The sequence below is a fragment of the Lagenorhynchus albirostris genome, chromosome X (genome assembly GCF_949774975.1).
Source record: "Lagenorhynchus albirostris chromosome X, mLagAlb1.1, whole genome shotgun sequence".
NCBI classification, from domain to species: domain Eukaryota; kingdom Metazoa; phylum Chordata; class Mammalia; order Artiodactyla; family Delphinidae; genus Lagenorhynchus; species Lagenorhynchus albirostris.
Genome location: NC_083116.1, coordinates 28,890,782 through 28,903,612, shown reverse-complemented (window position 1 = coordinate 28,903,612; position 12,831 = coordinate 28,890,782). Strand labels below are relative to the sequence as shown.

At 47.8% G+C, this 12,831-nt stretch overlaps 1 protein-coding gene across 12 annotated transcripts in view; it reads right to left on the bottom strand.

Moving 5' to 3' along the window:
- SEPTIN6 (septin 6) overlaps positions 1–12,553 on the bottom strand; it is a 68,473-nt gene extending 55,920 nt beyond the window's left edge. For 7 of the 12 annotated variants that reach the window (XR_009538375.1, XM_060136820.1, XM_060136819.1 and 4 more), the window contains exon 1: positions 6,610–6,753. Coding sequence is in view for 9 of the 12 variants with exons in the window: in XM_060136820.1 (XP_059992803.1) it covers positions 6,610–6,669 (60 nt within the window). In the remaining 3 variants the exon portion in view is untranslated. Of the gene's footprint in view, positions 1–3,897; positions 4,002–6,609; positions 6,755–12,263 lie in introns of those variants that run through there. The other 5 variants (XR_009538374.1, XM_060136821.1, XM_060136816.1 and 2 more) reach the window with 4 other exon arrangements.
- Positions 12,554–12,831: the final 278 nt, after the last annotated feature.

Genomic DNA, 12,831 nt, shown 5'->3' with positions numbered 1-12,831 from the left:
TCTTCCTGTGTCCAAATTCAGCACCATGAAACTTCAAGTGCTCCAGGGCGTCTGGTCCAAGTGCCAAAAGATGAGGAAAGGGAATTTTCAAACTGAAGACAGTGAAGGGCAGCGGGGAGAACTCCACATCTTATTCTTAAAGATTTATTTCATTGTCAAGTCTCACCCAAGCACCTCCCACGTGCCCACAGTTATCTCCCACCTAGCCCAGTGCTGTGAGAGCCCTAAATAGCAGAAGAAAGAGTATGGCCTTTATTCCCTAGGCAATGGGGTTTAAAAGGGGCATTTTGAGTGTTTTGAGCAGGAAGGGCCATGACACAAGTAGTCTTTTCAAAAGATCATTCCAGCTGCAGGGCGCTTGATGGATGGGAGGAGAGCGGGAGAAGGGGCAGGAAGACATATTAGGAGAGGACTCCAATAACGCTGAACTGGCAGAGTGACAGCCAGGCACTGTGACGATAAATGCTGCTTGAAGTGAACTGATCTGACTTGGGACTCAGGAGGGAGGAACAAATTTGAGAGCCGTCCTAAAGAAAGGATGAGACTCGGTGAATGACTGGGCAGAGAGTGCGGGAGCAATCAAAGCTGTAAGGCTGCAAGGTCCTGCACCTGGGAGATTGGATCGATGGCACCAAGGGCAGAAAGAGGGAAGCCAGAAGAGGGTGCTTTAGTGGAAAAGTCGAAGATTCTAGTTTTAAATAGCCATTATTTTAAAATTACACTTATCAGGTTTTTTATAAGAGTAATCCATGTCCGCTGTAGAAATTTTAAAACATATGGAAAATTATAAAGAAGAAAATAAAAATCACCCATAATATCACTCTCCAGAGACAGTCACTATTAGTATTTACATGTATTTCCCTACAGTCTATATATAATACTTTTTTTCTTTTTTTTTTGTTTACAAAATAGGGATAATCCTGTATATTCCTTTTCATCACCTGGCTTAATAACCGGACACTTAATATAGTATGGATGTTCTCTTGAGTAATTAAGTATACTTCTAAAACATTACTTTTTTGGCCACATAGAATTCCATTGTGGGAATTTACCACATTTTCTCAACCAGTGAAACGTCTTCCACTACTAGACATTTAGCGTGTTTCCAAGTTTTCAACATTATAAGTAATAATTCTTGTTCTTACAGGTTTGCATAGTCTCTGATTATTTCCTTAAGCTAAATTCCTAGAATTAAAGCCTGCTGGGTGCAAGGCCACACACATTGGAAAGACTTTGGTACACACCGAGAAATCGTTCAACAGAGAATATTACAAATGTCTATTTCTAACGCCAGTATGCAAGAGTGTCTGTTTACACATACTTAGACCAGCACTGAGTTTGAGGCTTTTTAACCATTGTGAATTGAATCACTGCAAAATGGCATCATGTAACTTCATTTGCATTTTATTGGTGAGAGTGAACTTTTTTTATTGTTCAACTACATATGTGTGTTGTGTCTATGTATATGCGAGTTAACTATTCACGTCTTTGTCCATTTTCTTAAAATGGGTGCTTGTCTTTCTCTTCTGGATTTGTAAAAGCATTTTCTATACTAAAGAAAACAAGATAGTTTTGATTTTATGGTGACACATCTACCCACTAAGTACTTAGCAATATGGGATTGTAGGCTCAGGGAGAATTCAGGACTGAGATATAAATTTAGCAGTGAGAGGTATGAAACTGGATGTGTTCTTCAAGAGACAGTACAGGGAGAAAAGAATTAAGGACTGAATATAAGCAATGCCCACAAGTAAGGAATGGGAAGATGAAGAGAATTCTTCCAAGGGGTGGGGGGATGATCAGAAAAGTAAGAGATGACCCAATAGTTTTCTATCACCAGAGGCCAAGATTGAAGTCAGGAAGAATTACAGAGAAACGACCATTGGTCTGGATTTGGTAAAGTCCACTGGTAACTTTTAGAATCCTTTTTTCTTCTGTATCTTTTTAGCCGGTGTCCAATACACCTAAGTTAACTGGAAGGTTTGGGGACTAGGGAACATGGAATCTGGGTAATGCGTCTTTCTTGCTAATCAAGATTTAAGCAGCAAACTGTATGTCTCAATCCTTGTAGTTGAGAAAGCTTCGAAAATGAATTTGTATATGCAGTTCCTGCTTTAGGAAATCCTGCCTAGCGAGCACCATTCACTTCTGCTTTGATGAATCTTAGAAGATGTCAAGGTCACCGTTATGAACATCAGTCCTCATTGTTCAGAGGTAAATACGTAATGGTGAAAACGACAGGACACTGGGCTGAATGGACACTGACCCCTGGACAGCCCCTGGAAGTTTCTTCCCTCTTCCCTCTCTAAACCTCCGATAGCTTATCTCTTTCCTCTTTCTCCTTAACGTGGCCTGATTAATTGAGGTCCTGACTGCTTTGATTGCAGTCAATTGAATGTTCCCTGGATTACAAAGTGCACAAAAGGAGATGGAACTGGCAACTTGGCCCAGGACGTCTGACACTAAAACCTTAAGTTATCATCTTGAGTAGCAGGTGGTGCCACGTTTGACGCTTTGAACTGAGAGGCTAGAAAGGTCACAGCCACCAAAATGTTAAATGGCCCACCTCCCGTGACCTGCAACCTCCCCTCGGGATCTGCTCTACAGAGACTCACATGCCTGTACAAAGGTCCACGTACAGTACAAGGAAACTCATTACAGAATTATTTATAATACTGAAAACTTAGAAAAAAAACCTAAATGTCCGACAATGGGAAAAAATATTAGGTTGGCCAAAAAGTTCGTTCGGGTGTTTCATATGTTGTGACAGAAAAACCAGTTAACTAAATTATGGTACGTGCATATTCTGGAATATTCCTCAGCCATTAAGAAGAATGCAGTAGATCTAGAAACAGAGTCACAGAGGTAGAAAACAAACTAATGGTTACCAGGGGGTAAGGGCGGGGAGGGATATATTGGGAGACTGGGATGGACATATACACACTACTATATATAAAATAGTTAACTAATAAAGCCCTGCTGTATAGCACAGGGAACTCTACTCAATACTCTGTAATGGCCTATATAGGAAAAGAATCTAAAAGAGAGTGGATATAAGTGTATGTATAACTGATTCATTCGCTGTACACCTGAATCTAACGCAACATTATAAATCAACTATACTCCAATAATAATTTAAAAAAAGAATGCAGTAGGTCTAATAATTTAAAAAAAGAATGCAGTACTGATCGGAATATCTCCAAGACATATTATAATATAGAAAAAAAGAAACTGCAGAACAATAAGCACAGTATGAGGCCATATATGCAAAAAAAACCTCTGCGTGTATTTGCACTTAAATCTATGTGAGAGAAAGGGGACTAAAAAGGCACCCACCACACCTAGAACTCAGGGTACCTCAGGGGAGGGGACTGGAACTAGGGGCTTCCTCGGGGGGTAGTCAGTGTGCTTCTGCATTGTTTGATTCTTTTACAGCATGAATGTATTCACACATTACCTGTGTAATTTAAAAACTATTTTTAATACACGAAAAGCGAGTTCTGGCTCAGCTTTGCAGCAGGGGTAATTAGGCTGCAGCGTCTGAGAGGAGCTAAAAGGCAGGCAAAAATGAAAGCGTGCTCCTGAGAACTGGGAGAGGCCCCACTCCCCTCCCCAATTACGTTTCCTGTTTTCTCCTCATCTGCAGTCACCTGCGGTCTTGAAATACGTTATATACCACATTTCATATCACAGGCAGAAACAACGCTTTCTCTTCCGCCTCCTCCCCCGAGGACACACCGATTGCGCGTTTTAATTGAATAGTCGGAGGTTCGTGTTATGAAGTACGAGTGAGGGCAGTTCCAGCTGTGCATCGTTTTCCCCTTGCTGTGATTCTGAAAATAAAGGGTCCCATAAGCACCCAAGTGGGCAACCCCTGCCCCCCTCCCCCCTTCCAACCTTTGTGGCACAGGACGCAAGCCACGTAGGAAGCCTCCGGAAACCGAGGGCGCATCTGTGTCGACGGAGAATTTCTGGCCTCCGTTTAAAACCGGGGTGGCCAAGTTAGTAGCTGTCATTCTGAAGGACAAGATCAAAACAAAAAGTTTGGAACTCATGGCCAAAGACCGGGCTTGTCCTTAACTTTCTCCTCTGGCCTTGGCACAAAGATGCTAGGAAAGGACAGAAACACTGAAATAGGATTATCTCCGGCAGCCCCATGTGTCACTTACTGGTGGGCCCGATCTCTCACACCTTCCCTTCCTCTATCTCCCTCCCCAGCTCTGACTATCAATCTCTGAGAGACCCTGCAAATCTTCAGGACGCTCAAACTCAATGAATAGTTCAATGATGCATGATGGAATATTAAACAGCTGATAAAAACATATTCTAAGAATATTTAATGGCATAGGAAAATGATCACCAAATACTGTTAGATAAAAAACTGTGTATACAAGATCATCCCAATCATGAGGAAAAAAAGTATGCATGCATTTTTAAAAACTTAGAAGAATATATACCAAAATGGTGAGAATGGTTGCTTTTGGCTTGGAGGGGCTGTAGGAGCTGCTGCTTTTCTGTTCCAAATTTTCTACAGTAGGCATATTTTACCTTTTTTTTTTTTTTTTTTTTTTTTTTGTGGTACGCGGGCCTCTCACTATTGTGGCCTCTCCCATTGCGGAGCACAGGCTCCGGACGCGCAGGCTTAGCGGCCATGGCTCACGGGCCCAGCCGCTCCGCGGCATGTGGGATCTTCCCGGACCGGGGCACGAACCCGTGTCCCCTGCATCGGCAGGCGGACTCTCAACCACTGCGCCACCAGGGAAGCCCCATATTTTACTTTTATAATCAGAATTAAAATATTATTTTTTTAAGATTCTATGATGATACTTTCCTAGGCAGGAAAGTGGCCTCAGATATTTTAGCAAAATCTTTAGTTACAGCCAAAAAGTTGCTTTATGTACAGATAACCAGAAAATTTGGTGAAGTATTCAGCTTTCTGGCAGTTTTATTGTATATAAAACATTTATTTTCCCAATAACACAATAAAACCTTATTATTCTTCTTATTATAACATATTTATATGCAGTATAACATTATTATACAGTATGCCTTATTCTTATAAAGATTCATGTGAACCAGAAGTCAAAGTCAAATCACATACCCTGAAACATGCAGCGAAAAGTCTTGCTGAAACAATCAGGTGGATGATAGCCCTATCTGTTACCTCCGGTGTTACCAAGGGAGTGAATGCCACTTATTATCCCATATTATCAGCCATAAGAACCACAAGAGCACTGCTAAGTTCCCAGAGGTTAAAACAACAACAACTCCAGTATGCCTAACACATCAAACATCACGATTTCCCTGGCTCCAATTAAGCTGAGCTGAGAGGAAACTGACAGTAGTAGCGATGCCCTGAACTGGGAGAGAGAAATCTGGGGGCCTTTCGGAGGAGAAATAAAACCTGCCAAAGCTAGCAGCACCCCTTAGGGGCCCCAGTACCTTTCAGTGGGGGAGCAGCTTAGGGAATCCTGACGAAGCACAAAGGAAACCATCCTCACCATACAGGGAGAAGGCCCAGTTTTGGCAAATCCAATAGATGGAACTCTGGATTTTAATACACCTGATCAATTCCAGAGTGGCTTTTCATTCTATAGAAGGATTCACAGCAGGATTCTATTAGATAGCCAGCTCTCCTAGTGCATGTAAAAGGGGATTCAACAGACAAAAATTCAGCTGTCACGTACCTTTATAGGAAGTCAATAGCTATATACACCTACACGGACGGACAGACAATATGCGAAGGGTTGTTTGTTTCTATTCCAGTTCCAGAGACCCTGCTGAGCTAAAAGCACAGACTTGCTTTCTCTACAGCCGTCTCCCCACCCAGCTCAAGGAGTCAAAGCAGGGAAGGGGTGGAGTTAAATTCCGCCACCTCGTTTGGAAGCAGAAGCAGAAGCAGGCAAGGACCTAAAAGAAATCAGGCTGGAGGAAACACAAGAAGTGGACCACGTCAGAGCTGGAAACACCCTTACGGATCACTTAATCCAACCCGCGCATTTGACAAAAAGGGAAACAGAGACTCAGAGGCAGGAAGTGACTTGTCCCGAGTCACAGAGTGATTTAGTGGCAGAGAGTGGTGCTGGGACCCAGGGCCCTGTCAAGCAGACCGCCGCTCTCAAATGGAAAAGCTGACTCAAGTGGCGCATAGATTTCTTTCTGCTGCTAGAATTCTGGGACATTGGGCTTGTGCTGATGCCAGTCGGGAGGAGAAGGGTCATGGAAAATGACCCAGAAGCCCGTGGGCTCACCAAGGCGCCTCTGGCCCACACAAGGCAACTGAGGCGGTGGAGGCCAGGAGACGCTGGTGCCCCTCTTCTGCATCTTCTCTCCCACCTCTAGCTCCCATTTCCTTCACTGCTGACTCAAGCCTGAGCCTCAGCCTGGCCTCTGCTCAAGAGCCCCAGGGCTACCGAACCCAGCCAGCCAGATTCTAGGTGAAATAGCTCCACCTCAGCCAGGGGTGACCCTTGCCCAGGGTGGGTCAACTTTCCCACAAAGGCCTGACAGATTCCCTTCAAATCAGGCCATTTAGAGTTTCCTAGGTGTTCTGGTCATTGTTATCTCCAATCTGTTAAAAAGAGAAAAAAAAAAAAAAGGTTTACTCACAGGCCTCTGGATGAACGCCCAGCTGTCCTCTGGGGAGCCTGAATTTGCCTCTGCCTCCATCTGGTCTCATTTAAAGGGGATCTGAAAAAACCCAGTTCCTGCCTCAGCGCCAGTGCTCAGAGCTGGGGGCCTCTGCTGCGAAAGGAAACTGAACACGACCTCACACCTCATCAGGGCCGTGAAAGCGCAGAGCTCTGCTCCCGAGAGGGCCCTGGCAGGAGAAACCTGAGCCCTGGGTCCTGTCCCCGAGAAGGCCCGTGAATCTTTCACCCAGTCACCTTTAAGTGAGTGGAAGGGATGACCCCACTGCAGGGCCAGCAGAGAGCGTGCTGCATAATTCAGCAGATGGCTGCTCTAATGAGAAGACACTGCAGAAGCGGGAACGTTATCTCCCCCTCCCGAGCATGTGGTCCTTCCTCTGTGCAGGCAGCAGAAGCCTCCTCCTGCCACACCGAGGAGGAAGGGTCTGTGTTTCAAATTTATTCTGCACGCCTCCTCCAGTTGTTACTTAAAATAATCCATCATTACGTGGCTGGTGGCTCCAAGATTTTTATTTAAAGTATGGGAAAGAAAGAAAGAAAAGAAGGAAGGGAGGGAGGGAGGGAGGGAGAGAGGGGAGGGGAGGGAAGGAAGGAAGGAAGGGAGGGAGGGAGGAAGGAAGGAAGGAAGGAAAGGAAGGGAGGGAGGGAGGGAGGGAGGGAGGGAGGGGAGGGGAGGGGAGGGAAGGAAGGGAGGGAGGGAGGGAGGGGAGGAGAGGGAGAGGGGAAGGAAGGAAGGAAGGAAGGAAGGAAGGAAGGAAAGGAAGGAAGGGAGGGAGGAGGAGGGAGGGGAGGGAAGGGAGGGGAAGGAAGGGAGGGAGGGAGGGGAGGGGAGGGAGGAGAGGGAGGGGAGGGAAGGAAGGGGAAGGAAGGGAGGAGAGGGAGGGGAGGGAGGGGAGGGAGGGGAGGGGAGGGAGGGGAGGAAGGAAGGAAGAAAGCCCACATAGCCATGACTGTGCTATCTGGAGTTTAAGCTGAGAATCTTTTTTAACATCAGAGTCTTCAAAGCACCCAAGTATACTCTTCTCAACCTCCATGAGTATACTGAGGTGGGGGTGGGGGTGTCGCAGTGAAAAGAGGGGGAAGAGGGGACATGGCAGGATTTTTATTTCTTGGAAACATGATAAAAAGGCCAGAGTTTTTTTATATAAAAACGAATCTGAAAAAAAAAAAACGAATCTGTGTCATCTGGAAGGTGTTTCATTGCTTCATCCACTGACCAGCAGTAACACTTTGGACTAAGTCATTTGGTCTTCCTGAACCCATAAAATGAAAAGAACAGTAATACTCATCCAGGAAGCTGCTGGGGAAAATGAAATCATACAGATGGAAGCGTTTTGAGATCGTTGAAAGAGACATGTTACACTTATCTACGGTATTCTTTTTCTTTCTTTTCTTTTCTCTGTCTCTTTCTTTCTGGAATGTGGTTTTAACGTAAATGCAACTGAAAGCGCTCCTCAATTGCGCACGATAATACAAAACCAAGGCTCTGATAATCCAGAAACCCATGCAAGTCCAGAAATCAGTCCTATTTAGTTCTGGAATACCTTTATCCAGGGGACTTATCTTTCTAATTAGTTTTGCTCAGGCTAATGCAACGGGTTCGCTCCCTTACAGCACAAAAAGTGAGGGGCCATACTGGGTAACAAAGCCAGCAATTAATAGAAAATTTACAGCAGAGACTCTACAAAGTAAATGCTGTGCACATGACTGCAGATCAAAATCTCATTATACTATACAGACAAATCGCTCGGCTGTAATGCAGTTTTGTAATAAGAATGCCGCGAACACTCACATTTCCAGGTTTTAGGATATGAAGAGGAAATGGGGCTTATACCGGCCTCTCACGGGGAAGCTCTGAGAGGGCTGTCGTGTGTGCCGTGGCCACCACTATATCCCCAGCACCAGGCACAGGGCCTGGCAGAGTCGGTGCCCAATAAACACATGTTGAAGGAATGAATGAAAATAAAAGTGCGTGAATTAACAAATGAAATGTTCCCAGCCTGGGAGCAGAAGTGAGATCTCACCCATCTTCACACCTACCCTTTTCCTAGTTAAAACCCTCAGCAAGCCTTTCCTGTCACCCACCGCCCCTGTCCACTGCTGGATCAGGTCCCCTTGTAATGAATTATCCTAGCGGGCAGTAGCACTCCTCTGCAGCACATCACAAAGATAATTATAATTATTTGTGTCTGCCTCCACTACTAGACTGTAAACTCCCGGAGGGCAGGGGCCATGTGCATTTGTGGGGAGGAGGGTGGACATTGTAATTTCCCTCCAACTTTTAATTTTGAAAAGTCTCAAACACACAGAAAAGTTGGAAAATAGTACAATGATCATTCATATACCCACGACCTAGATTCAAGAATTTTTAATATTTGGGGCCATGCAAATTTTCTTCAGTGCTGTATTCACAGTAGAGGGATGGGTGGATATTGGGGTTTTCCTCTCCCTGCTTGGGGCACCATATGACTTTTAGTGCGAGGTGGGGAGATGGCTGAGGCAGGGCACTTCAATGGGAATCAAGGTTAAGTGTCATTTGATAGCAAGACCAGAGTGCAGCCACCTATAGGCGGTTGCCTTGGGATAGCTGCCCCGGGACAGTTGCCCCAGGACCAGCACAGCTAGGGCAGCGTTAGGCCCTGCAAGCTCTTTCTTTAGGGAGAAAGACCATTACCTGGCTGCACCGTGCCTTGCCAAGTTACCTTGGACAAGTCATGGAACCTCTCAGAGTATATATTAACAGCAGCCCAAGCCACCTCACAGGCAGGGGCTGGGGATGGAAACATCCCAAGAATCTTCTATAGTTCTCTAATTATTTCACCGTGTCCACAATTTGCCTCTCCAACTAGACTGCAATAAGCGTAAAAGCCAGGAACTATGTCTACTACTTTTTTCTGGTATAGTTAACCGGAGCCAGCCATAGTGCTGGACACTTAGCAGTTAATCAAATAAACACTTGTGGACATGATGAAGAAACAGTTTTGTCCTACAGAATCTTTGTGGTGTTCATTCAGATGGGATGGGATTGTATTACGTACACAAAAGCTGAACTTCCAAGTTGCATGCATGCCCAAATAAGGATCCTATCCAGCAACTCTAAGGTCTGTTTTTGTCACTAATGATGTTACCTTACAAGCCAGTGACCCTCAACTGACTCTGGAAAGGACAGCCCATCCCTCACACACACACCAGAGCACTACTTGCAGGGCACCATGTCTCAGAGCTCATTAAAAAGAACTCCTAAGCCAGGCACACTTAGGTTTAGTCTCCAGTCTTCTTTTCCCAAATCCTGGATACTCGTTCCCAGGAAGAAACAATCAGCAGCCAGACGTCCAAAGGCCTCCCGAGTTAATTCCATCTTCCCCCGGTGAATTAGAACTTCTTGCAGACACAAAGGCAGGCAGAGAGACAAATGACACATAAACAAGGGCTTCACTAGCTGGGGGAGGGGGGCATGGAGAGTGACGTCAGTTTTCCCAGAAACCCATTTATCACGATAACAAGGTCTCAAGTGCTCGGGCTGCTCTTTCAGCTTCAGAATCTGGCATACAATTATGTTCTTCATCATACAGTAGGGCAAGGCCCGCCAGAGCAAACTGGAAACAACCAAAGCAAACCAAGTGGCCCTAAATCACCCCCACCTCCATTTGCAGAACAAAGGGATCTCTGGGTTGCCGGAGGTGAAACACAACCTTCTGGAATGTTCCCCTTTGCTACATCGGCCCTGCAATCTTAATTCAGGTTAGGGGGACTGGTGAGAGAGTATGGGCAGGTCGATGCAAATTAATTAGCTGACAAGAAAAATCACTAGTGTCCTTCTTGGTCACTAAGGATGGAGCAAGTGTAATCCAGGAGACTAAGTCCTCTACTTAAGGCATGCCATCTCTAAAATGCAGATAATGGAGGAGCAGAAAGGTACTCTGGGAACCCTCAAAACACTAAAGCAATACATATTACAGTGCCAATCTTGGGGAGAAGAGAATTCTCTCAGATTCCATTATCACAGAGCACTGCCTCCCATCTTCTGCTGGTCCTTCCACATCATGACTGCATAAGGAGCTCCATGCTGGGGTCTTTCAGGGGGGTGGGGGAGGTTCCAAAGAAATCACCTTGCCCTTCCAAACAAGAAGAAGAGGATGGAATAAATGTATCCATTTCCTGGAGAGGAAATGCTATCAGACTCTGGATTCAGATTTTGAAAACAAATCAGTTTCAATTACACCAAATATCTAGAGGCTATGTATATTTTTTGCACTGAAATTGCATTGCATGGAGTATTTCCTTAAATAAGTAAGCCACAAGGTTTAGGGTGTGTGTGTGTGTGTGTGTGTGTGTGTGTGTGTGTGTGTGTGTGTGTGTGTGTGTGTGTAGTGTCATGGGATCTGACCTTCCTCTACTTCACTCTCCTTCCTCACCTCAGGGTGCTGGTAATTGTGGGCTTCTTAAAATCCCAGATACCCATGGATGAATAGAAAGGCTAGGTTGTTCCCTCAAATGGAATCATCCCCTCCCTTGGCAACGAAACTTCTGGTCTAAAAAAACAAACATGGAGCCTCGGGTCACTTCAGTATAATTTCTCTGCACATCCCAGTCTGGAAAACTTCAGTTCGTTAAATGAGGATTTTTTTTTTCCAGAGTCGACTGCCAACAAAAAGAGAGAGAGGGCACCGCTTCTGCAAGCGTCGCACTGATTTTCCTTAGTCCCCATAACAAGAAGCCAGCTCCACAGGTTTTGGCACACAAGCCAGTTACACTGAACACGCATCGGAGACAGATCCCCCTGCCCAGAGGCCCGCAAAACCCTGGTCAGGTGCTCAGAAACACGCCAAAGTACGCAGCCAACCACCTACAGGCCAGAGGACTGCACCCCACAAAACGCACAAATGGGACCCAGAGGCACACAGCACAAGCAGACGGCGAGAGAAGCGTCCGGACACAGGGACAAGCACCAGAGAGGCGAGCACACTCCAAGAAACTGGCAGACTCATCTAGGGTCACAGACAAGCCGGGCACCGCCGCCCGCCCGGGGAGGCAGGAGCGCGCGCGCGTGCACTCATACGCACACAGTGATACACACACAGACGCAGTCACATATGTAATGCATATGGAGAAACCCTACCCCAGCCAGTCACCTCCCCGCCCCCCTCACCACTCGCCGCCTCCCGCCCCAGGCTCACCCCAGCCCCGAGCCCCTCTGGCTGAGGAGGCCCGGGTCCCGGCGGGCTGCGGGGCGCAGGGGCGCGGCCCGGCAGCCGGAGGGAGCGAGGCCAGCGTGCCGGGACCCGGAGGGCTTGGCGGCCAGTGCGGCCATTCATTCGGCAACGCCCCAGCGGCGGGGCCGCAGCTGCAGCCAGGGAGGCGGCGGCGCCGACTGCAGCTCTTGGGCAATGCAAGTTCAGTCGCTGGCCCGCAACCCGGACCAGGCCCCCCACCCGCACGCCAGCCACCACGGTTCTGGGGGACGGGAGGCTAGGGGACTGAGTCGCTGACCCCGCGCCTTGGCTCCTGGACACTGCCCACTGCCCTCCTCGCGGTGGAGGTGGCGGCGGCCAGGTCCCCTCGGCCCTTCCGAGGACCCCGGCCCCGGCGCTGGCACCCACGCCCCGCACTCACCGCCTGGCGAGCTATATCGGTCGCTGCCATCGCTCCTGCCTCCGCCAGGGCTGCCACCGGCGCCTCCGCAACGGGAGCTTCAGCACGAGCTACAGGAAACCGTTGAGCTCCTCCGACAAAGAGAAAGTGTTACACTTCGGGCGCGACCAAGTCCGGTGGGGGGAGGTGCAAGGGAGGGGCCCCCTCACCGCGGCTCCAACCTCTCCTCTATCGCCCACCCCCTCGGAAGTGGGGTGCGGGGAGGGGGCGGATTTAACGCGCCGCTTCCCTCTCCCGCGAGCCTAGTTCCGGCTCTCCCTGCAGCCTCAGTTGTAGGCCTTTGCGAAGGGGGGCGGGGGCTCCCCTCGGTGACCACGTCCTCTGCCCCCCCCTTCGCCACTGGGCTCCGTGGTACGTCCCGACCTCTGCTGAATTGTCACACACCCCCCTGCTCTCGCCTTACATCCCTGAGTCCCCAGACCCCGGAGGCTGGAAGGGAGCCCCCGCCCTTCGCCCCCGTCGCGCACAACTCGGCGGCAGAGCCCTGCGGTCCTCCTCTCCCTCATCCCCGCCCCCTGTACCCCCTCTT